Here is a 25,413-nt window from a genome sequence, read left to right on the forward strand (position 1 = left end):
AGAGCTTTTATTGCTTTAGCACTGAAACGATGACAGCACTGGCTGACAGAGGGAGGTTACTTGTTATAATGGGCTGAGCAGCCCCTGACATTTTCTCAAATCCCTTCTGATTCTAACAAGTTGGCTACTGTAAGCCTAGTTTTTAAACTAACTCTATAAAAACATAATAAAAGGGACCTTGACACAGACAGTTAATTCATTTTTCTATCTTAATAAGACCTACAGAATTCCACATTGTTATGTTAGCTGAGGCAGTTGTCATCAACACAAAGATAGTCATAATGATCATTTTTTATGTAAGTACCCAATTGAATTCACAAAGGCCCAAAAGATAAAAGCAACATGAGTCAGAACAAAACATGAAATATTTTTTCTTCATTTTTTTTTTGAGATGAAGTCATATTCTGTCTCCCAAACTGCAGTGCAGTGGCTCAATCTCCACTCATTGCAGCCTGCGCCTTCCAGGTTCAAGTTATTCTCCTCCCTCATCCTCCCGAATGGCTGTGACTACAGGTATGCACCACCACATCTGGCTAATTTTTTTGTGCGTTTTTAGTAGAGACGGGGTTTCACTGTGTTGGCCAGACTGGTCTCAAATTCCTGACCTCAAGTAATCCACCCGCCTCAGCCTCCCAAAGAGCTGGTATTACAGGTGTGAGCCACTGCTTCTGGTCAACACATGAAATACTTCTAATATGGCATTGGTGGGCCGATCTTACATTTATGCTATGTTGCAATATAGTACACTGCTATATGTCCTTGTGAGAATCTTTGTCTTTTTAAAGTAGGAGGAACCCAATATTTTTATTTTTGATTAATTGATAATGATTACTACAATGGATAAAATAACTGAAATAGATGAAAAATATTGAGTGTTTATCAGTAAAATAAATTTCAAAAAAGATAGTAATGATGGATGAAACATACACAGAGTGCAGAAGAGAATGTATAAACCTTTGTTATAAGAAAGAGAAATACAGCCCCTGACATCTGGAAACTGGGCATCAGAATCCTACATGATCATTCTACAACAATAATAAAGTAAACAAAACAAGAACATTTCAAAAAAGCATAGATGTAAACAAGATGATTGTTCAAACCGCAAAGTACCAAACACCCCCATTTCCTGACCAATGTAAATAACCTCTTACGTCCTTTCCAATTACAGCTTTAGCCTAGCATTAGTTTGCCATCCTTCTAAATAAAATGTATTGAGATACCAATGATAGAATTGTGCCCACTCTCTGACATCACTTAATCCAGAGAAAATCCCTGTTCAATCGAACTCTCCCCAAAATTACTAACATAAACCCAAATCCTATAGTAAATCCCTTCAAGTGCCTCTTACTGAGACTCCCCATGATTCCTCATGGTATGTGGGTTTTTTTTTTTTTTTCATTACTATGAGCAAAAAAATCTCAATTCGTTTGTCCATAGGTGAGTTCCTGGTGATCTTTGGCCTGATGAGTGAATATTGGTAGTTGCCACATAGGCCATTTCAAAATCACCTCTAGTTTAGCAAATTTTCATAGTGCAGCTGTAAGGGAAAAAAATCATATTGGAGCAGTCCCACATTTACCCAAAAATTTTTTGAATAGTAAGAAGCTATTTTGAGTGTCTTGACACGCTATTTTGTGTTACCTATATGCAAGAGCCAAGATTTTTAAATCTAAAAATAAAGTACACGTCAAAGATACTAAATACATATGTATGGTTTAAACAATAATAAAAATTGCCCCTGTGTACACATTACCCAGTTTAAGAAGTACAACATCTTGTTTTGCATTTTTCATTCCCTTGCTTTACTTTATAGTTTTACCACATTTGGATATGTTTCTAAGTAATACATTTTCTAGTTTTGCATTTTTGAATGTTATGGAAATGGAAATCATACTTCCTGTATTCTTTTATGATGTTTTTATCTCAATAACACTTTTGTAAAATTTATCCATGTTTGTGTGAATAATATTACATTCATCTACACTGTTGTTACATTCCTTTAATGTATCTATTTTCTGGTGAATTAACATTTAAATTGTGTCACTTTATAATTTTACCAAAAAATGCTGCCATGACATTCTTACACATATGGTCTGACAAACATGTATGAGTGTGTACATTCTATAGTGGGATTATTTAATCTGTGGATTATTACCTATTGGTAGGTAGTAATTAGCATTAAAAACAAGTGGTGGGATTTTAAAATCTGTGGATCATGACCCATTGGTGGGTAGTAACTAGCATTAAAAAAAGTAAAGTCAAGTAGAAAATGTCAGTATACATATATATGTGTGTGTATATACTTATACATGTGTGTGTATTTATTTTCTGAATTGTGACATAAAATGTATTTCTTACTTAGACCTCTGCCAAAAATGCTTGAGAAGACTATGGCAGGGTGTGCATCTAGGAATGAAATTGCACAGCAAACAGTATGAGCAAGGATTTTCAGCTTGACAAGATAATGTTAAATTCTTTTTTATAGTAGTTGTACCAATTTAAGACCCCACTAACATTGTATAAGTGTTTCCTTTACTTCATGATCTTACCAACACTTGGCATCATGAATTTTTTTTTATTTTTTCCAAACTGACAGATATAAAGGAATATCTCCCTATAGTTTCAATTTGCATCTTACTGCTTAAGTATGAGGTTGAGCATCTTTTCGTATATTTATTGGCCTTTTGTGGTTTTTTTCCTGTGATAAGAGTATTTACTTATATTGCACAATTTTCTTTTAGGTGCTGGTCTCTTCCGTATTAATTTAGAGATATTCATTTTCCCCTCCATCTCTAAATATGTTTTGCCTTAAAGTCTATTTATTTTTTCTGTTATTAATACAGCTACATCAAATTTCTTTTGGTTAATAGTTGCATACATATTTTTCCAACATTTGACTTTAAACCTTTCTGTGTCCATATGTTTAAGGTGAGTCTCTTCTATGCAGCATATGTGCTATTTTAAAATAAACTATCTGTTATATGTATTTTAATATTCACTTTACTTGTATGATATATACATTATATATGTGTTGCATATACATATACATGATATATATACTAGATGTAATTTTTAACATTTAATCTGATAATATTGTTTCTTAAATTACAGAGTTTAGTCTACTTGTACTCATTGATCACTGTAATATTTACACTTATTTCTATTATCATTGTGATTCCTGAAATATTTGCATTTATTTATATTATCTTTCAATTCATTAAAGTGTATTTCTCTCATTCCATGTTATCCTTTCTACTGGTATTCATACTATATGATTTTTTCATTTTCAATTGTTACCCTGGAAATTATAACGTTTATATTTAACTTTGTAAATCAATAGTTAAAAGAAACCTGATATTCTTTAATTATCATTTTTCTGACTGATACATGATTTTTGGCCCATATTTTATACATCTCTTGTTGCATAATCCAACAATTTATGTACTCTCATTTTTCTTTATAAGTCAATGTTCGTTTAGGTTTTTATATATTTTATCAATTTCATTGTTCACCATTCCTTTTTATACCTTAGATCTATTTTACCTCCTCCTGAAGTATAATCTTTAACATTTTCTCTAGTGAGAATCTATTGGTGATAAATTATCTGTTTTTATTTTGTTGAAAATTTGTTTATGTCATCCTCATTCCTGAACAGGAATTTTTGTGGATATGCAATTCTAGATTGATAGTATTTTCTCCCAGCACTTTGAAGATATATCATTGGCTTCTGGATTTCATCATTGCTATTAAAAATCAACTGTCATTCTAATTGTGATTCTTCTGTAAGTTTCCTTTTTCCTCCCTAGCTACTTTTAAGATTTTCTCTTTGACTATAGTGCTCTATAGTTTCACCATAATGTGTCTAGGGATTACTTTTCAGTTTTCCTGCTTGGAAACGAAGAAAGATTAAATCTAGACCAGCATCTTCATATGGCCAAGGTCCTTGTTTGTCTTCTTCATCTCTATATTCTTAGCCTTAGCCCGGGGCCTGACACATAGTAGAAATGCAATAAATATTTGCTGTGTAGGCTGGGCACAGTGGCTCACGCCTGTAATCCCAGCACTTTGGTAGGCCGAGGTGGGCAGATCACTTGAAGTCAGGAGTTTGAGACCAGCCTGGCAACATGGTGAAACCCCAAGTCTATTGAAAATACAAAAATTAGCCGGGTGTGGTGGTGCATGCCTATAGTCCCAACTACTCGGGAGACTGAGGCGGGAGAATAGCTTGAACCTGGGAGGCAGAGGTTGCAGTGAGCTGAGAGTGTGCCAATGCACTCTGGCCTGGGTGACAGAGTGAGACTCTACTTCATTAAAAAAAATGCTGTGTAAAGCATCTGGGATTTCAATACAAATCCTATCTCTGACATAATACCTTTGTAACTTTGGACAAATTGTTTAAATTATGTGAGCTTTAGTTCCCTTGTCTGTAAATTGGTAATAGCAATAGATATTTCATGGGTTACAGTGAAAATTAGAGATACCATATGTAAAGTGACTAGCATATTACTTGGTGACTGATATGCACTCACTAAGTATTTGTTTCCTGTTCTACCAAGCCTTCTGTCTGCCTCCTGACAGGACTTGACACCTGAGAGGGGTGACAAAGGCATAATCTCAACAATCTGTTCTGATATTTTAAAGCTCTGAAATGACAAATGACTCAAGCGCATCATGAGTTGAACAAATATAAGATGTATAGTTATTATTCTCACAAGGGCAGCAAGAGGTAATGACTAACAATTCTGGGAAGATGTTATTTGTGTTAGGTGCCGGCAGCCCCAGGCATACGTGGTAAAAGTGATATGGAGGCCCATTTCCTGGAGAATGTAGACTGGATGTGTCTACTTTCCCCTGCTACACATGAAACTGCCGTCAGTATGCTATCTACTCCATCCCACATCCCAAGAACATACCAAAAAGGAAAAAAGATCTAAAGCCTTGGCATGCCACTATTCAGTGATTTTTTAGTCATTGAACTATATTGTTCCCCTTGTTCTTTATTTCTTTTTGTTTGCTCTTTGACTCCTGCAGAAGTTGAAAAACTCCTCTTTTTTTAAATAAAACACCAGAGAGTAAATATTTTAGGCTTTGAGAGCTATGTGGTCTATGGCTACAACTACTCAGCTTTGTAGTTGTAGCACAAAATCAGCCAAAGACAATACATAAACAATTGAGCATGGATATCTTTCAATAAAGCTTTATTTACATAAGCAATGAAGAAAGGACTCCCTATTTGATAAATGGTGCTGGAATAGCTGGCTATCCACATGCAGAAGAATGAAACTGGACCCCTATTTTTCACTATATACAAATATTAACTCAAGTTGGATTAAACATTTAAGTGTAAGACCTCAAAATATACAAATCCTAAAAGAAAACCTAGGAAATAACATTTTGAATATCAGCCTTGGCAAATAATTTATTACTAATTCCTCAAAAGTAATTACAACAAAAACAAAAATTGACAAGTGAGACCTAATTAATCTAAAAAGCTTTTACATAGCAAAAGAAACTAACAGAGTAAATAACCCACAGAATGGGAGAAAATATTCACAAACTATGCATCCAACAAATGTTTCATATCCATAACTGCAATGACATTAACAAGCAAAAAGCAAATAAGCAAATAATCCCATTAAAAAGTAGGCAAAGGACATGAACAGACCCTTCTCAAAAGAAGACATGCAAGCAGCCAACAAGCATATGAAAAAAAAGTTCATCGTCACTAATCATCAGAAAAATGCAAATCAAAAGCACAGTGAGATATCATGTCACAGCAGTCAGATGGCTATTACTAAAAAGTCAAAAAATAACAGATGCTGGTGAGGTTGTGGAGAAAAGGAAATGTTTATACACTGTTGGTGGGAATGTAAATTTGTTCAGCCACTGTGGAAAACAGTTTGGAGATTTCTCAAAAAACTAAAAACAGGACTACTAATGATTTGACCCAGCAATCCCATTACTGGGTATATAACCAAAGGAGAAAAGAAATCATTCTACACAAAAGATGCACATACTTGTATATTCACAGCTACACTGTTCAGAAAAGCAAAGACATAGACAGCCTAGCTGCCCATCAACAACAGATTAGTTCAAGAAACTGTTGTACATGTTTACCATGAAATACTATGCAACCATAAAAAATAATGAAATCATATGTTTTGCAGCAACATGGATGCAGCTGGAGGCCATTATCCTAAGCGAATTAATGCAGGAATAGAAAACCAAATGTTGCATGTTCTCACTTATAATTAGGAGCTAAACATTGGATATATATGGAGATAAAGATGGCACCAATACACACTGTGTACTCCTGGGGGTGGGGGCAAGGGTTGAAAAACTACCTGTTGGAAACTATGTTCAGTATCTAGGTGATGGAATCATTCATACCCCAACCCTCAGCATCAGTCAATATACCCACATAACAAACCTGTACATGTGCCCCATGAATATAAAATAAAAGCTTAAATTATTTTTAGAAGATCTTATAGACCCTGAAATTTCATATACTTTTCACATTTCATTAAATATTTTGATTTTGATTTTTTTCAATCATTTAAAAATGTAACAACCATTTTTAGCTTGTGGCTGTACAAAATAGACGATGGGGTGAATTTGACCCATGGGCCATAGTGTGCTTACCTCTTCCCTATTGTTTCTGAATTTTCCTTATTCATGTTCTTACAATCTATGCAATTTCCAGAATTAAACATTAGAACAAATATATTTCTTTGTTAAATTATTATAGTAGTTTTGTATTGCCACCTTAAGTATTACCACAGCTTAGCAGTTTAAAACAACACAAACGTATTATTTCATAGTTCTGGAGCTCAGGAGTCTGGATTGGCTTGACTCGCTTCTCTACTCCAGGTTCTATAAGGCTGAAATCAAGGCGGTGGCTAGTTGAGCTGTTTTTATAAAAAGGATCTGGGAAGAATCTACTTCCAAGCTCATTCTTGTAGGCAGAATTCAGTTCCTTGTGGCTATCGGAATGAGGTGCCAATTTCCTTGTTGACTGTTCACTGAAAGCCATTCTGAGCTCACAGAGGCCTCACTTTCTAGTCATAGCCTGTGGACTGCTGTGCCTCAGAGCTTTTCCAGCATGTCAAATCTTTCTCATCTTTGCAATCTGACTTTCTATTCTGCAGTGTCTTTACTGACTTCCTCTTCTTCCTTTGTGTTTAAGGGCTTATGTGATTGCTTTGGGCCCATATGGATAATCTAGGATAATCTCACTATTTTAAGGTCAGCAAATTAGTAACCTAATTCCACCTGCAAATTCTGATCACATCAGCACCTGGATTAGTGTTTGATTAAATAACTGAGAAACAAGAGACATCCTTAGAATTTAGAATACCACAATTGTCACCTGGATTTCCAACATAAATAGTCATATATAAATCTATAGATCCCTCAAAATGTATCCATAAATAACTTGACTCATTCAAGCTTTTGGTTTTGGAAGGTTATATCTTAAATTCGACCATATTCCAATTTACATAGTTATTGTTATGAAGCTTATCTAATAATCTGGGCTTCTCAATAGATAATACAGCCACTTGGGAGTAGATCTACGATAGACAAGCTATGGTCTTACCTTTCAATGAATGCTTTTCTCCAAGGTTAACATTTTCACTTTTTTCCCCAGTAGTAGAATGATGTTTCATATATAATTTACCTTTGCCTCATAGATTCAGAACAGAGTTCAGGATAATTGCTGTGGGGAACAAGGCTGACATATTTTTCTGGAGTGACTTTTCTATCTGAGATCCAGCCAATGATTCTCAAGTCCAATAAATTGCTGAATCAAATGGATATAATACTCTGGGGCTAGAAATGTCTATTTGACTCTCAGTTGCTTTTCCTCAACCACCATATTAGACATGTTCTTGCTGATTCTCATTCTCAGCCCAAGTGTCTGTATCTTTCTTTTTACTCTTTAGCTCCATGATACCCTGATTTGCATCTTCATCATTTTCTGTCCTGTTTATTGTTTAACTTTCTAATTTGCCTGCCTACCCTCTGGTTTCTCTCTTCTTCACATATTTATCCAGAGATTATATGATTCAATCTGAACTTTAGAAAAACTGCTGGAATGACACTCCAGCTCTTTAGCTTGACATTCAAAGATTTGGCCCCAAATTCTACCTTTTAACTCCACTTTTCAGTGGACTTCTCCACAAACCCTTTACCCTAGTTACATAGTCCTATTTACTATTTTCAGAACATGCCCCATAGAGGTTTTGGGACAGTAGTGCTCACGTAATCAGCTAAAACCATTTCTTAATTTTTAATTAGAAATATATTTAGACTACCAAGTGATTTCTACAGCTGTTAAAATCCTTGTGATATGCCTGAAAATGACAGCATAGCTGCTATAGGTTGAATTCCAGGTATTCTCATTCATTCCACAAATATTTCCTGTCAGTTACTGCTCCTACAAATAGTGAACAACAAAGCCAAGGTCCCTGCCCTCATTTCACTGGTAATAATGAGAACTATGAGGAGATGAAAGAAGGATAATATATTAAAAATATGGGAGAGTAGTCAGTCATTCATTTGAAAAACAATCGAGATCATTGTCTGTGAAAGACTCTCTTGTAGGTACTATGGAAAAAAAAGATGAAACAGACAGAAATCAGCTCTCAGAGTGTTTATAGACCAGTAGAAATAATACTAAAGGATGCTATAAGTAATGAGAGAAGTACGGACAAAGAAAAGGATTATAAGTATTTCAGGAGGGAAGATGGTGGTGATTTCACATAGCCATTGCGGGTGAGACTTAAAAGATAGATGTGGCTATTCAAGGATCCTTCTTTTGCATCTTTAACATTGAATTGATTACCAAATCCCAGCAAGCACTTCCACTACCTACAATTTGAATTTATTACTCCCCTCTTAGTCTTACCATTACCCTAACATGGGTGTCATCATCTGTCTACTGGACTATTACAATGGCCAACCTCTCTTTATCCTATTCTCTCACCAGTCTAACCCAGTGTACATGTTATATTAAAGGATCTTTCCAAAGCAGAGTCTGACCCTGACCTCTCTTTCATTCAAACACTTTACTAGATCCCTATTGTTTGCAATCAAGATCATTTATCCACTAATGCAGTGGTTAAGAACTGAGTCCCAGGCCAGACTTATTGGGATGGGATCCTGGCTCTACTACTTACCAGCTGTGTTATATGAAGCACATTATTTTATTTCCAATTTCCTCATCTATAAAATTAGGATAATAGTGTTTACATAATGTGCTATGTGGATAAAAATATATGAAGTATGAACCACAATTAGCAAGTGCCTAGCAGATAGTAAATATTCAATTAATACTGGCTATTATTATCACCATAAAATACTCCAGAGATTGAGATGAACTTTATAAATAATTGGCTACTTTCACTTGATTAGGGATTTTTGAGAGTTAATTATGTGGCTAAATAATTAAATTTCAATGCTCTTCCCTTTTCTCTTGAGTAGGCAGCTAAGGATTATAACTGGTGAGTGGTTTTTTGAAGAAAAGGCAAAACGTTTCAAGCAAGTCAATGTTCTTGGCACTGATGTTGTCCGACAGTCCATTTTAAGAAGAAGTCCAGGTAATTAAAGCAATTATGTGGTTTCACAACTGTTTTCATCTTCATTTTGGCTAACTAAATAACTTCTCTGTGTTATATAGTTAATCAGCACAAATGAGTTTCCTAAATCCCTTAAGTCGTTTCACAACTTGATAACATGAAATCTAAATATGTAATTCATACAAGACAAGAGGAAGTCAGTAGAAAATAAAATTCACAGTGATTTTCTATATATCTGGCACACCACGATTTTCAAAGAAACCATTTGTCTCCATCATAGAAAGTTCTTTTTCTGAATGCACTTCCAATATCTTACTAAGTACTTAAGAAAGTAACATAAAACAGATGAATTAAATGGTTCACATCGTGGAAGCAATCCCTGATTTTTCAGCAATATTATACCCAATTTCTTTTACATGTTACCTTTTAAATCCAGTGGTTCTCAACCAAGGATTTATATTGTGCACTTTGTCCCCCTTCCTCAAAATGGAAGCATTTGGAAAGGCAAGTGGGGGGGGGGCGTTTCTGGTTGTCACGACTGATGAGTCAATAGCATTTGGTGAGAAGGAGCCAGAGATGCTAAATGGCTTGAAATGCATAGGACAGTCTCTCTCATTTATTTAGTCCTACTGAATGAATACCAGCACCAAATGAAAATAACACTCCACCTTGACAGTGCTTTCTGGTGCATTCAAACTAAATTTAGTTAGTTAAAGATGGAGTAAACCTTGTGTATGGGAGCATGTTTCTCATACATGGTGTAGTAAAAGTGGAAAAAACATCTTTTGGCCTGTTTCTTGGTTTATCTCATCTTTCATACAGAGGACACAAGTGCCCTTGTATTTAAGTCTGGCACGTATGGTGAGGAGGCTTGTAACTGATTCCAGCGTTACTTCTGGGTGTGTGACTAGCAAGGACAGGCTTTTCCACATGGGTCACATCAGATCCGATGCTACAGAGAGATGGTGTGGAATACAGTTAGAATGAGGCAGTCAGCCATGGCCTCTTCTTCCACTCAAACCTCAGTACCTTCCAAAATGTAGGCAGTTTCTCAAGTCACAATTATTTGCACAGATGCCCACCCTTCCAGAAAGTATGGCTTATATGCCCAGAAATTAGGATATCATTTCTATAACCTCATGCTAGAACTTAGTGTACAGGGATTTGGAGATCTTAGGAGACCACGTTCCCCTGCTCTAAAAATATCAGCAGAAGGCTGATGCAGTCATCCCTAGAAAGGTTATCTCAGTAAACCTCCTAGAGATGAGTCCAGGATCTTTGCCCTCAGTTAACTCTAGAACACTCAACAAATTAGAAATAACTATGTGACTGAAAAACTTGGGATGAGAAGGCATTGCCGATTATTATAGACTTCTATGCCCTGTGCTAATCTGGGAAAGTGAAAGCAGAATATAAATTTGCTCTCATTTCTGGTCATTTTGTATGTAAATTTGTCTTCTGATTATTTGTTAATGAGGAGCTGAAGAAGTACAGAGCCAAGAGCAAACCCGCCAGGATGCAGAAAAGTCAGACACTTCACCTGCTGCTGGGCAGAAGGCCAGCCATGATGGGCCCAAGAGAAAGGGGTAAGACGTGGTCTTTCTAAGGGAATTTTTGATCTTTATTCCAGATACCTCTGAAATAAAGACTCCTTAGTTTTTCAAGTTCTAAGTCACTTCAGTGACCCAGAGGATGTCAGAGACTCAAACAAAGTTACACTTTATCATTCTTCTCAGGAAATGCAGTTTTAATAATTTTCAATAAGTAAATAAAAGTCCCTTCTGACCTATACACAGAAGAATTTTCCTTTCATTTGACATATCTGGTCTTGTACTATATGGTTCCCATTACTTGTAAGTAGAAGGCTTCATGTCAGGGCCAGTCTATAAAGAGGTGACAACAGTTTCTGTTGTACAATGTCAATACTTCTTTCCTCCAACTTGTGTGCTGATATATAATTTCATCCAAAATAAAAATTTATTCATTGAGCTTAAAGCATCATGTTCCCTATTTAGAATTCAGGCTTCCTTAAGAATAAAAATCACATTTGGCCACCACAGTGACTTAGTTCAGTGAGAAAATATAGAATGCAAATATTAAGTACCGAGGATAGGAATGGGAGATACATAAGGGATCAAGAAGTTTCTTTCGAGGGGAAAAAGTGCATCCTAAAATATAGGCTATAAGGGCCAAAAGGCAAACTACTACTTCACAGCCCTACATTTTTCAGTTTTTGTTTCTCAGGCAGCTATTGGCCAGTTTTTATGACTGAAGCAGGGAGATCCCTAATATGCACCAAGTCATTTTATAGTCCTTTCTCTTTATTTTATTGAGATGGGGTCTCATTATGTTACCTGAGCTGGCCTTGAACTCCCCGGCAGGTAGCTGGGACTGCAAGGCATGTGCCACTATGCCTGGCTAACTTTATGGTCCTTTCCAGGCAGCACTGCTTCATTCTCTCAGTAGAATGCAAAGTAAGAGGGTGCTGGTGTTGGAAGCTTTATCTGGCTGTACAAAATGTCTAGGGTTCTTACAATCTAAATGTCATCTAACTCAAGCACTCATGACAAACCATGTCTTCATTGATGAGCAGAGATGAGTTGGAGAGATAGCCTAGAGTATCCTTTGTATCCTAGCCTATGTATAGATCCTTCCTACCATCTTGAGTTCATTTATCACTCTTTGGGTCACCCCAATGCTTTGTACATGTACACCACCAATCTTATTGCACTCTGACACCCCATCAACGCACACACACACACACACACATACACACACACACTTAATTGTAAGTTCCTTTAGGGCTAGACCAGTGGATTCTTGGTTTCTTTGCTTCTGTGTTACAGTATCTAGCATGGTACCTGACTCATAAAAAAACAATCAATAGCCTGATTAAATAAGTAACTCAGAGCCCACAAATGCCTCTAAGAGTTGTCATTTGCAGACCCCAGCTCAGGCATCATAGAGCAGGTTATAGAATAGTGGACTTGGAGAAGGGAGGCAATAACTAACTCACCAGCACAATCAATTATGCAAATTCTGAATCATTCAAACCATTACAGCACTGGGCTGAGCCTTGCTGAAATTCAAAACAAGGGTCTGATTGTTCTCAGTCATCAAGGAATATAACATCTAGTTGGGGAGAAAAGGTACACACCTGAAAAGTTAGTAAGTATAAAAGAATTGCAGGAAGATTTAAGGTGGCAAAGTGAGCTACCTGAACACCTTTCTAAAGTAGAGGGTGCTCACCACAAGAGATGTCATAAGGTAATAAATTATTGAGTATGTATAAATAGGTGGCTAGATAATAAATGCCAGTTGAGTATAGGAGTCATTCAGAAAGACATCAAATTGTACATGGGACTTGAGGAGGAGTTGGAATGATAAATGGGGTTCAGGATCACAAAACGGAGGAAGAGTGATTCCAGGCAGAGGAGATACCTTAAGTAGAGGACATGCATGAGGTGGTTCTCAGAGCAGCATACCTTGACATTATATTAACTATTATCACCAAAGAAGAATGTAATTTTCCAGTAGATTGATGCTTCAGACGCTTTGACAATGGCACTATTTCAGGGGTCTTTGAAACAGAAACAACTTGGCAGATTCTATTAAGATTGTGACAGTACCTTTGGAATCCATTTTTTCCTCTAGAAAACTGGAGAATGTAAATGAAGTGTATCTCCCAATGCCATTACAAAGAGGAATATAGCTTTGATTTTGTTATTAAAGTACTTTTGGAAAAACCCATGTTTTGGGCACTCGGTATCTTGGATCAGGACTTTAGGTTCCTAAAAGGCTGTTTTTGCTTAAATTCCAAATAGTTTAGTGAAATTGGAATGTAATCAGATTTTATCCAACAAGAGGCACAAGGAGAAATGTCATGTAAAATAATAAAGATGGTTTCAACCACATTATTCATTCCACAAGAGTTGGTTGGATTCTAGTATGTGCCAGGCATCATTCTAGGCTCAGGAAATCTGGCAAGAAACAATAAAGGCAGAGTCACTGCTCTCACGGAGCTGCAGTCTAATAAGTAGCTACCTCAGGTTGTTCAAAAGGATCATCCTGGCTCCCCGCTCTGAGCAAAGTGAGTACAAACTCTCTATTCTCACTATTCCTGCAAACAGGCCCAGCCCAGGGAATGCATCTTCTTTTTCAGGAGACAGTGCTGAGTTCTCAGAGCAGGCAGTCTTTTGCTTAGCAGTGACCTACCAGAAAGTGGTACGGTCTTGAGAGAATATCGTAATCTTTTTCATTACCACCCTTGATACTGTATTGCTGAGGCACTGGGAATTCTCCAGAACCTGTCAGCCCTAAGGCTGCTTTATTGAAGAATCCTTTATTGTTAAAAGTACTAGAAATTGTATTCTTGAAATGATATTTTTAAGTGTTTTCTTTCTTATCTAATTTTGAATATATATATATATATATATATATATATATATATATATATATATAATTTCAGATTTCTTCTTAGCAAGTTCAGATCAGCAACCAGAGGAGAAATCATAACTCCCAAAGCCGAAAGTGAGCGGAGCTATAGCTTGGACTTAGATGGTCAACATTTTCGGAGTTTAAAGTCAGCCTCTGGTTCAGATAGGTAAGTGTCATACAGATTGAACAATGATATAGCCTGAGGAAATGGTTGATATATTCCCATTCATAGGGGGATTTTAGGTATCTGTGAAATATTACCACTTGGAGAACTCCTAACACATAATTTGAAAATTCAGGAGGATATTTTTTAGTTGAAATGGAAAGCACGTTCCCTACTGCTGGAATTACAGCTATTGGAATTGCCTATGTTACCTGCAGGGATGAAACTTTATGTTCTGGCACTTGGGGCTGCAGTTCAAATGAAAATATACAGGGCAAGAAAATGTTTTCCATTGCTTTCTTGAGCTTTTTCTGTTTAAGCTTCTGAAAAAGAAACCTCTGAGTGTCAAATACATTCCTTGGAGCTTTTAAAAAATTACTAATAATTTTACATTTGAATTGCCTCAGAGAGTTTTCATAAATTTCACTTCCTTTCTAGTTCCACCTCCTCTAACTAGAGAAGGTTATCAGTGGAGCCAAGTGAGAATGTCCTATCCACAGATCTATCACTTGTCAAGAAAAATAAAGAGAAACACAAAGAATAGCCAAGAGCACAGTCATTTTATATCAGGCATGATTTTCTGTATCCTATTGGGGCATAGTCAAGACTTATTTTCATGATTAGTATATTATCAAAACTGGCAGTGAAAATAAAATCTACCCTTCTATTTCACTGGTTTGTCCAACTGTTAACTCCCTTTTGGTTCCTTGGATCTGGAGTAATTTTGCTAAGCCAGACAGCAAAACTGGCAGATTTTCTTTTCTCCTTAGGTTAGGAAGAACGCAAGCAGAATTGCACTCTTCCCTGTAATCCATTTTAGTGTATAGACCAAAACATTTCCTTAGAGGGGATACTATTTTGACTATCGGGTTATTTTTTCATGGTGATTCTCCATAGCTATTTCTTTTTTTCCCTAGAGCAGTCCTGCAAGCAAGTGTTAATTTATGTAAAACTATACAGAAACAAAATTACAAGGAAGCATAAAATTATTTATCATCCATTATCAAAATATTATTACTATATTCAGTATTTCTCAAACTTTCAAGAATGCTGTTATGTTTCCTTTTATGATTAAAAACTGTTAAGCTATCATTGCCTTTATTCTTGAAATAGTTTCATTCGGCTTCCCTTGAGGTAGCTTCATGCTGTGTCCTACAAAATCTTTCTATAAAAATTTCATTTTTGGCTGGGCACAGTGGCTTATGTCTATAATCCCAATGCTTTAGAAGGCTAAGGCAGGAAGATTGCTTGAGCCCAGGAGTTCGAGGTTACAGAGAGCCGTGATCACGCCACTGCACTCCAGCCTGGATGACTGAGCACGACTCTGTCTCTAAAAAAAATTAAATAAAAAATGATAAAGGGGAAATCACCACAGATTCCACAGAAATTCAAACCATCATCAGAGAATATTACAAACAACTCTATGCACATAAACTAGTAAACCTGGAAGAAATGGATAAATTCCTGGACTCCTGTGTCCTCCCAAGCCTAAACCAGGAGGAAGCTGAAACTATGAATAGACCAATAACAAGGTCTGAAGTTGAGGCAGCAATTAAGAGCCTACCTCACAAAAAAAGCCCAGGTCCAGACGGGTTCACAGCCGAATTCTACCAGACACACAAGGAGGAGCTGGTACCATTTCTTCTAAAACTATTTCAAACAATCCAAAAAGAGGGAATCCTTCCCAAATCATTTTATGAGACCAACATCATCCTGATACCAAAACCCGGCAGAGACCCAACGAGAAAAGAAAACTTCAGGCCAATATCCATGATGAACATAGATGCAAAAATCTTCAATAAAATATTGGCAAGCCGATTGCAACAGCAAATCAAAAAACTTATTCATCATGATCAAGTAGGATTCATCCCAGGGATGCAAGGCTGGTTCAACATACGCAAGTCTATCAACGTAATTCACCACATAAACAGAACCAAAAACAAAAACCACATGATTATCTCAATTGACGCAGAGAAGGCATTTGACAAAATTCAACAGCCCTTTATGCTAAAAACCCTCAATAAACTCGGTATCGATGGAACGTATCTCAAAGTAATAAAAGCTATTTATGACAAACCAACAGCCAATATCATACTGAATGGGCAAAAACTGGAAGCATTCCCTTTGAAATCTGGTACTAGACAAGGATGCCCTCTCTCACCACTCCTATTCAATATAGTACTGGAAGTTCTAGCCAGAGCAATCAGGCAAGAAAAAGAAATAAAGGGTATTCAAATAGGAAAGGCGGAAGCCAAATTGTCTCTATTTGCAGACGACATGATAGTATACCTAGAAGACCCCATCGCCTCAGCCCAAAAACTCCTGAAACTGATAAACAACTTCAGCAAAGTCTCAGGATATAAAATCAATGTGCAAAAATCACAAGCATTCGTCTACACCAATAACAGACTTAAAGAAAGCCAAATCAAGAGCGAACTGCCATTCGCAATTGCTACAAAAAGAATAAAATACCTTGGAATACAACTCACAAGGAATGTAAGGGACCTCTTCAAGGAGAACTACAAAGCACTGCTCAACGAAATCAGAGAGGACACAAACAGATGGAGAAACATTCCATGTTCATGGTTAGGAAGAATTAATATCGTGAAAATGGCTATACTGCCCAAAGTAATTTACAGAATCAACGCTATCCCCATCAAGCTACCATTGACTTTCTTCACAGAACTGGAAAAAACCACCATGAACTTCATATGGAACCAAAAGAGAGCCCGCATAGCCAAGTCAATTCTAAGCAAAAAGAACACAGCGGGGGGCATCACACTACCGGATTTCAAACTATACTACAAGGCTACAGTAATCAAAACAGCATGGTACTGGTACCAAAACAGAGATATAGACCAATGGAACAAAACAGAGGCACCGGAGGCAACACAACATACATACAACTATACAATCTTTGATAAACCTGACAAAAACAAGCAATGGGGCAAGGATTCCATGTTTAACAAATGGTGTTGGGAAAACTGGCTAGCCATGTGCAGAAAGCAGAAACTGGACCCCTTCCTGACACCTTACACTAAAATTAACTCCAGATGGATTAAAGACTTAAACATAAGACCTGGCACCATAAAAACCCTAGAAGGAAATCTAGGCAAAACTATCCAGGACATAGGAGTAGGCAAGGACTTCATGAACAAAACACCAAGAGCATTGGCAACAAAAGCCAAAATAGACAAATGGGACCTAATGAAACTCCACAGCTTCTGCACGGCAAAAGAAACAGTCACTAGAGTGGATCGGCAACCAACAGAATGGGAAAAAATTTTCGCAGTCTACCCATCTGACAAAGGGCTGATATCCAGAATTTACAAACAACTCAAGCAGATTTACAGGAAAAAAACAAACAAGCCCATTCAAAAATGGGCAAAGGATATGAACAGACACTTTATGAAAGAAGACATATATGAGGCCAACAATCATATGAAAAAATGCTCATCGTCACTGGTCATCAGAGAGATGCAAATCAAAACCACATTGAGATACCATCTCACGCCAGTTAGAATGGCGATCATTAAAAAATCTGGAGACAACAGATGCTGGAGAGGATGTGGAGAAAAAGGAACACTTTTACACTGTTGGTGGGAGTGTAAATTAGTTCAACCATTGTGGAAGACAGTGTGGCGATTCCTCAAGGCCTTAGAAATAGAAATTCCATTTGACCCAGCAATCCCATTACTGGGTATATATCCAAAAGACTATAAATCGTTCTACTATAAGGACACATGTACACGAATGTTCATTGCAGCACTGTTTACAATAGCAAAGACCTGGAATCAACCCAAATGCCCATTGATAATAGACTGGATTGGAAAAATGTGGCACATATACACCATGGAATATTATGCAGCAATCAGAAATGATGAGTTCGTGTCGTTTGTAGGGACATGGATGAATCTGGAAAACATCATCCTCAGCAAACTGACACAAGAACAGAAAATGAAACACCGCATATTCTCACTCATAGGTGGGTGATGAAAAATGAGAACACATGGACACAGAAAGGGGAGTACTAAACACTGGGGTCTATTGGGGGGAAAAGGGGAGGGCCAGTGGGAGGGGGAGGTGGGGAGGGATAGCCTGGGGAGAAATGCCAAATGTGGGTGAAGGGGAGAAGAAAAGCAAAGCACACTGCCATGTGTGCACCTACGCAACTGTCTTGCATGCTCTGCTCATGTACCCCGAAACCTATAATCCAATAAAAAATTTAAAAAAAAAAAAAAAAAAATTAAAATAAATAAATCTCATTTTTGTTTTTTATAGTTGGACTCCTGACTCTGATAGTGGTGGTCAAAATTATTTAGAGACAGTAAGCAACTAGTTTGGTGTTCTTTTGCTCAGCCTCCTGGGGACTCCATGGATGAGCCACCTTGGCTAACACTTGAAGCTAGCGTTTAAGAAAGACAATACATATAAAAAGAGGAAAGACAATGTTTCTTGTTTAAAAAGAAAAAAAAAGTCTCCCAGACTAACAAAATTAGATCATGCTATATCAAGTTATATGTCTTACAGTTACTCAACAAGAATAATAAGGGGCATGCTCTCCAGAATCATAGTGCTTAGACCATAATGGAATCTATCTGCCTGGGTTTACTTTTTGTGTCTTATCTACTGCTAGGTATAAATAACCAAAACTATAAAGCCATATGAACGTGTTTCACCAAATACTGTTATATTGACCCAGGAGCTTCTTTTCTTGTTGTAAGCTGAAAGAAAGTCCCCAAGTAGACTTTAATCCTAAATTGTAAATACCTGAAATGGCTTACAGATAGTCAGAATATTGTAGTCAGGAGTGCTTTGGCTTAAGTATGTTAAGAACAATGTTTTTCCATTAAGAAAGGAAGCAAAGATGCTCAGGAGATCAGTAGAGCAAAATGTCTTTTCCCTTGAACATTCATTTATCACAATGATGACTCATTAATGGACTGCCACAGTGAGATGAGTTCCATTATTTCAAAATGAGTCCTTTGAAAAGTGAGGCAGGAGGTAGCCCATCCTTTCTCAACTTCCATCATCTAAAGGGACTGTAAGATCCCAGTCTCTTTGGTCTATTGCCTGACCGATCTCAACAATAATTCCCCTTTCTCCTGTACAATGCATATTTTTTTCATGGATCATTGGTCTTTTCCTAGAGCAGCTGGGCTTGGGCATTCCTTTTTAAAGCTCACATCATATGAGTGTTAATGATGTTTTATCAGATGTCCGGTTGCCTTTATTTCTTTTCAGTAGTTTCAAAGCAGGGGAAAGTATGAATAGATTAAACAAGCCCTAGCAGCCTCTCAGAAGAGTTTGTCAAATGGATGTTCACCAGTTGCTATGGACTTGACACATGAGACAAAGAGTATTTTTAGGAACATAAATGTAAGTTGTAGTTAATAAACAGAATATTATTCAAGGTAGTGATTTCTAATCCCTACAAAGTTGTGATGAGTTGTCACTGTGGTATGATTTATAAGATCTCTAACTTAAGCCATGCTCTCCCACACACAGACCCCTAGACAAGTATTTATATAAGTAAGTGATTTATTATTAATCAAGTGATTCCAAGAAAAATCAGGAAGGGAGTAGGAAAGACAGAATAGAGAAGAGAAAGAAGCTCAATAGTGGTGCTAGCTCCAGTGAGGTCTGAAGACTCAGTCTGATCCTGTAGGAGACTTTAGAGCATAAACTATACCCTGAGCTTTTTCGACATTTAGGAGCTGGACTCTTGCACTCCTATACCAGTCAGTGATTGACCATGGCCTCCCTTGAAAAGGGTCTCTAGAATTAGCAAATGAAGATACAGCATGCCCAGGTATATATACTTGAGACTAAACTGTTTTTTAGTATAAGTACATTTCATGCAATATGTGGGACATACTTATACTTAAAAATTATTGTTTATCTGAAATTCAAATTGAACTGCAAGTTCTGTATTTTATCTGATAACTCTACTATGGGGGTGAGGAGGAGACAAACTCCAGGACATTTCTAGGCCTCCAGCTCCAGTCCTAAAGGGAAGGTCTCTGAAGGTGGCAGGTGACATCCATTAGCAGAAAAGAACCGAGGAGCTAGTGAGGAGCGTGCACAGCTAGTAAAGGGAATCTGAGGGAGACACCAACAATGTTCTTTTAAAAAACAAAGTAAAAGTAGAACTTTGAACCTAAAATGTGCTTTGTTCAGTAAAAATGGAGGAAGAATGATGCTGTTTCTCAGTAGCCTTTCTATCATGTCATTGGAGAATATGGCAGTACTCACATGGAACATGAACAGAACGCTGGACCTTGTTTGGTCTCGTAAGCAAGTAGGTTTTTGTCTTTCTGCTCTCCACGCCTCTGCCCCAAGCACACCAGTTTCATCCAGTTATTCCTAATTGCTCTCCAGGGGAGCTGGGACTGATGGTCACAGTCTCTGTGAAGCTTTGCAAACTACTTTGCTTTGGCTCTGATCCACCAAAAGCAGATACCACAACATTCAAGCCAGCCCTTAGCCAGCACTGCCCGTCTCTCTTTCTCTGTCCAGGAAATACAGCACTTTGGGTATTATCATGACCTTAAAGAATCAGCCATTCCTCATGTCTATTATTTTGGTAAAGTGAATTTATTAAACCCATTCAGGACAGGAGAAATAAAATTATTCTCCTGTCCTGAATGTAATTTTCGTTGACATCTTTACAATTAAGGTGCCAATTAGGTGGCAGCCTCTTACTAATAATTTGAATATAGTGAAGTGGGAGTGTTTAACTGAGTCAGGACCACATCCACAAAGTCAACATTGGTCGGTTTTGTGTATTAGATAAAACATTAGATAGCTAGTTGCTATTGCTAATGCTATTAGCAAATTCCTTTCCTTACCAGGCTCTAAAAAATGTTTGAATGTATAGCATATTTCTGAAAGTATGTACATTTTATTCTATAATACAGCTGTGGTCGTTTTGTGACTCAAAAGGATAGAGACTGTGGGCATTGTCCTGCAAAGGAAAATCACTTTCACCTCTTTTCTGTGCCTTTGCCTCCTTTGTCTGATACTGCTAATTCCTTTTTTTTTTTTTTTTTTTTTTTCATTTTAATCACCTTTGGGTAAGCTCAGCCCTCCTTAGGGGGAGTGAGGGGTGGGCAATCAATGCCACAAGCTGCAGCAAATGCTAACAGCCTAAAGCAATTCTCAAAACCATGGTGGCCTGAGAAAAGTGAATTTTAATTCCAAGGAGCAACTGACATGTGATAAAACAGGAGAGGAAACGTGAATTTGCCAGAATATTTTGTTATACTGTGACCTTATCAGTGGGAGATACACAGTCTGAAGTTGCAAAAAAAGAACTGTAGCTGGAAGCTTCTATTTAGAACTCAAAGCCATCCTTTTCTAAACTCATCCTTTGCCCACTATATGCACCAATATACACTTGATTTGGGCTCCTTTGGAAGAAAATCCTGAAATAAGGATTCAAGAGTAAGTAATATGTTCAGAATGTGGTCTAGGGAAACAGAGATAGGAGAGTGGGGAAATGAGCCAGGGAAGGGAAGGGAGGCAAAAAGGATGTATCATTAAGCCTGTTGCTTTTGTGGGCAACTAGAGCTCAGTCTCACTGGTCAACTCCAGAAAACAGCACTGAACGTATCTTAGAGTTATCCAGTCAAGAGGTAGGGAATCTGGAATATTTTTACAGTAGCTCTTTGTTCAAAATTGATTTAGGGCTGCTTCTAGGGCACTAACTCTCCAACTTGCCCTGTTCACAGAGGATCTATGCTTCGGTGATCCAAAAAAAAACTCCTCAGGCAGGGAGTTCTGGGTGTTCCCAGTAACCAGGGTTCTGTGGGTAGAGGTGAGTGCTGAGGGCAAATGGGCAGGGACACTGACAGAGTCTGCCAAGACATCCCTCCCAAACTGCTCTCAGACCTCCTTCAAAGATGCAGTTTGTCAGACCATTGTTCAGCCTTTGATTCTGTTTACTTTATGTGTGACTTTCCTCATTATAATGCCAATAATGTGAGAAGGTATGGAGGCTCAGTAATTCAGTCACACCCATGCTTCATTCCAGCGATCAAATGATTGTAAGCCTGAATTCTCCTCCTTGCTGTTTTGTCTGTTTCTCCAATTGTTTCCTGTGGATACACTGCTTTGGCATGCTCTATTTCTATGAACTAAATCTAACACATTTCCCTCCTCCAATTTAGTAAATTTCTCTTTTTCTCACTGCTACCTAAACATGTATTATGTGACATGTTAGTTACCATTCTCAGGGTAGCTAAGATAAAACAAATAGCCTTTGTTCTTCTACAAGACATTGAGAAGCAGAGATATATGACTTGGTCATCTATGCATTCTATTTATACAAATGAATTCAACACACAGCTCTGCCTAAATTATTGACCTAGTACTATATATGCCAGATGGTAAATGTGGAAGTTCTTAGACAATAAAACTGTTCCACCTTTTTATGAGCTTCCAGTTTAGCAGGAAGGCTAGCATAACTAAACAAATAACTTAAATACAACATAGTAATACGATTTTAAAAAGATGTTCTGCGTGCTATGGGAAAACCAAAGATAGGCATTTATCCTTCCAAAGGATTTGGGGAAGCTTCATTGAGATGACCCCTAAGCAGCTTTTAAGAAATAAGGAGGGCTTGGTCAGGTAAAGAAAGATAGGAAGAGCACTCTACACAGAAGAAATAAAAAGTACAAAGGAAAATAGACACTAAAGGAGACTGTGTGTGCTGAAAAGAAACTGTTCAGAGTTTCTAGAGTATAAAAATTGAAATGTGGTGTACAAGAGATGAGAAAATGGAGAGGTAAATTGGACCAGGATGTAGATGATGGCTTTGGATGCCTTAATAACTATCTTCTTATATACGATATAGCATCCTACTCAGAACAAGATGTTGGCAATTCTGAACTACGAAGTATGCAGTAAGTACTTGTTCTATTTAGTTGCTGAAAGCTAAGTTCTATTAAATACTTCCTTTCCTTTGTGTCTATGCAGGAAGGTAGTTGTCTTTCTTCTTGCCCCTGGCTTCTAATTGACTCAAGGCTTTTCATGGCTGCAGACCTCTCTCCTCAAAATGGTTTCTAGTCATTATTTAGAAACAAGAAATAAGATCAGAATTTTAATGTGATGCTAAAGAACAAAAATATTGTCACATTTAGAGTACTACCTGTTCTTAAGATCTCTTTCTTTATATCCAACAGGAGTTCCTTCCTCATGGTAACTGTCTCCTCCACTTTAAAAGGAATCTTCTTAAAGGAAGCAAATCCATAAAGGAAACACTAAACATTTTTAAACCACCAAACAAATCAGCTTTTGTTTTATTAAGTCAAATTATAAAGCTGTTTATATAGTTAACACTAGGATTCACTGGACAATTTCATTGAGTGCCCATTACATTATACTACTCTTCTCCGCTTTCCAAAAAGGAAAAGGAATATATGTGTGAGTAAGCCATAGAAGATCAGTGGCTTCAGGGGACATTGCAGCTAGAGAAGCTGCTTGAGGAATTTCCATGTCTTTCTCATCTCTCTACTTCCCTAATTCTGCTTTCATGGGCTCCTATGATGCCTCACTTGGGTCTAAGTTTAACACACAAACACCCAATACCTGAAATTTACTTATGTTGGGTGTATTGACCTCTTCAAAGAGTTTTGTTTTTAAATAGACACATCTCTGTGTGTGTGTGTGTGTGTGTGTGCATGCACCTGTGTGCATAGGCACTGTGGTGTTAATATGTATATAGGGTTTCATCCATAGTTCCTGCCTCCTAACTTCCATAGTCCTTGTTATGCTGTTGGGCAGCTTTAGGTCTCAGGAAACATAATCTTTCTCTCTGACCTTCTGCTGTCCTTCTTTGACCTACCCAAGCAGGACTCTAATCTGATTGTGGTTTCAAGGACCCTCATTCCAGAGAACCCTGCCTCATAACCTAGAGGGAGGAATGCTACACAGAGAATCCAAGAAAAGCCCGAACAGACAGGCCTTGCTGGGTTTAGATCATGCACTTTCTGTCCAATCACATTTTACACAGTTGTCAATCATACCTATGTAATGAAGCCTCCATAAAAATCCAAGAGGACAGAGTTCAGAGAACTTCTGGATAGCCACACATGTGGAGGTTCCAGGAGGGAGGGTGGTACACACAGGGAAGGTATGGAAGCTCTGCAGTCCTACCTCACCCTACACATCTCTTTATCTGTATCCTTTGCAATATCCTTTGTAATAAACTGGTAGATTTAAGTATTTCCCTGAGTTCTGTGAGCCACTCCAGTTAATCAAACCCAAAGAGGGGGTCATGGGAACCCCAACTTGAAGACAATTGGTCAGAAGTTCTGAAGGCCTGGACATGTGACTAGTGTCTGGGGGAGGGCAGTCTTGGGGACTGATCCCTCACCCTGTGGGATCTGACACTCTCTTTGAATAGAGTGTCAGAATTTAATTAGAGGACACCCAGCTGATGTTTGCTGCTTGGTGTGTGGGGGAAAACCCCACAACTTTGGTCACAGAAGTCTTCTGTGTTGATTGATAATTGTTTTTGTATTGTGAGAGGAAAGGAAAAACATGCTTAGAGTTTTTCCCTAAGCTGGCATATACACAAAGATCAACAAACTTTTTCTGTGAAGGTATAGATATGTTTGACTTTGCAGGCCATATGATCTCTGTCTCAACTACTCACCTTTGCTGTCAGAACATGGAAACAGTATAGACATTACATGAATGAATGGGCTGCCTGAATTCCAATCACATTTTATTTATGGGCACTGAAATTTGAATTTCATATAATATTCATGTGCCACAAAATATTATTCTTCTTTTGATTTTTTTCAACCATTTAAAAATGTAAAAACTACTCTAAGCACATGGCTATATAGAAACATTTGGCCCGAATGTGTCCACAAGCCATAGTTTGCTGACCCCTAGTGCAATGCATTCACTCATTAAGACTAAGTGTCCTTCAGTGTATCACAGTCCAAACCACAAGAACAGCTGAGCTCTCTTCATGTGAATACTACTGAATAAAAAAAAGAAAATAGTGGTAGAAGGGGAGAGGACAATGTAGTTGGAGAGATGTCTGAGATCGATGAATTTTTATTCACAGCTTAGTACAGTGGTTTTCAGCCTTGGCTTCATATTGGAATCACCGGGGGAGTCCTAAAACATGCTGACACCTAGATCCCATACCCAGAGAGTCCCATGTGACTAGCACATAAGACTGTTAATAAAGACACAGCACGTGGGGATCACCAAAGA

At 37.5% G+C, this 25,413-nt stretch overlaps 1 protein-coding gene across 20 annotated transcripts in view; it reads left to right on the top strand.

Annotated features, from left to right (window-relative positions):
- SYTL5 (synaptotagmin like 5) overlaps positions 1 to 25,413 on the top strand; it is a 242,570-nt gene that overhangs the window by 173,389 nt on the left and 43,768 nt on the right. For 12 of the 20 annotated variants that reach the window (XM_078362718.1, XM_078362720.1, XM_078362728.1 and 9 more), the window contains 3 exons: positions 9,484 to 9,599; positions 11,056 to 11,164; positions 14,047 to 14,181. In XM_078362718.1, the coding sequence (XP_078218844.1) occupies positions 9,484 to 9,599; positions 11,056 to 11,164; positions 14,047 to 14,181 (360 nt within the window). The remainder of the gene's footprint in view (positions 1 to 9,483; positions 9,600 to 11,055; positions 11,165 to 14,046; positions 14,182 to 25,413) is intronic. The other 8 variants (XM_078362723.1, XM_078362732.1, XM_078362722.1 and 5 more) reach the window with 3 other exon arrangements.

Source organism: Callithrix jacchus, chromosome X (genome assembly GCF_049354715.1).
Source record: "Callithrix jacchus isolate 240 chromosome X, calJac240_pri, whole genome shotgun sequence".
Taxonomy (NCBI): Eukaryota; Metazoa; Chordata; class Mammalia; order Primates; family Cebidae; genus Callithrix; species Callithrix jacchus.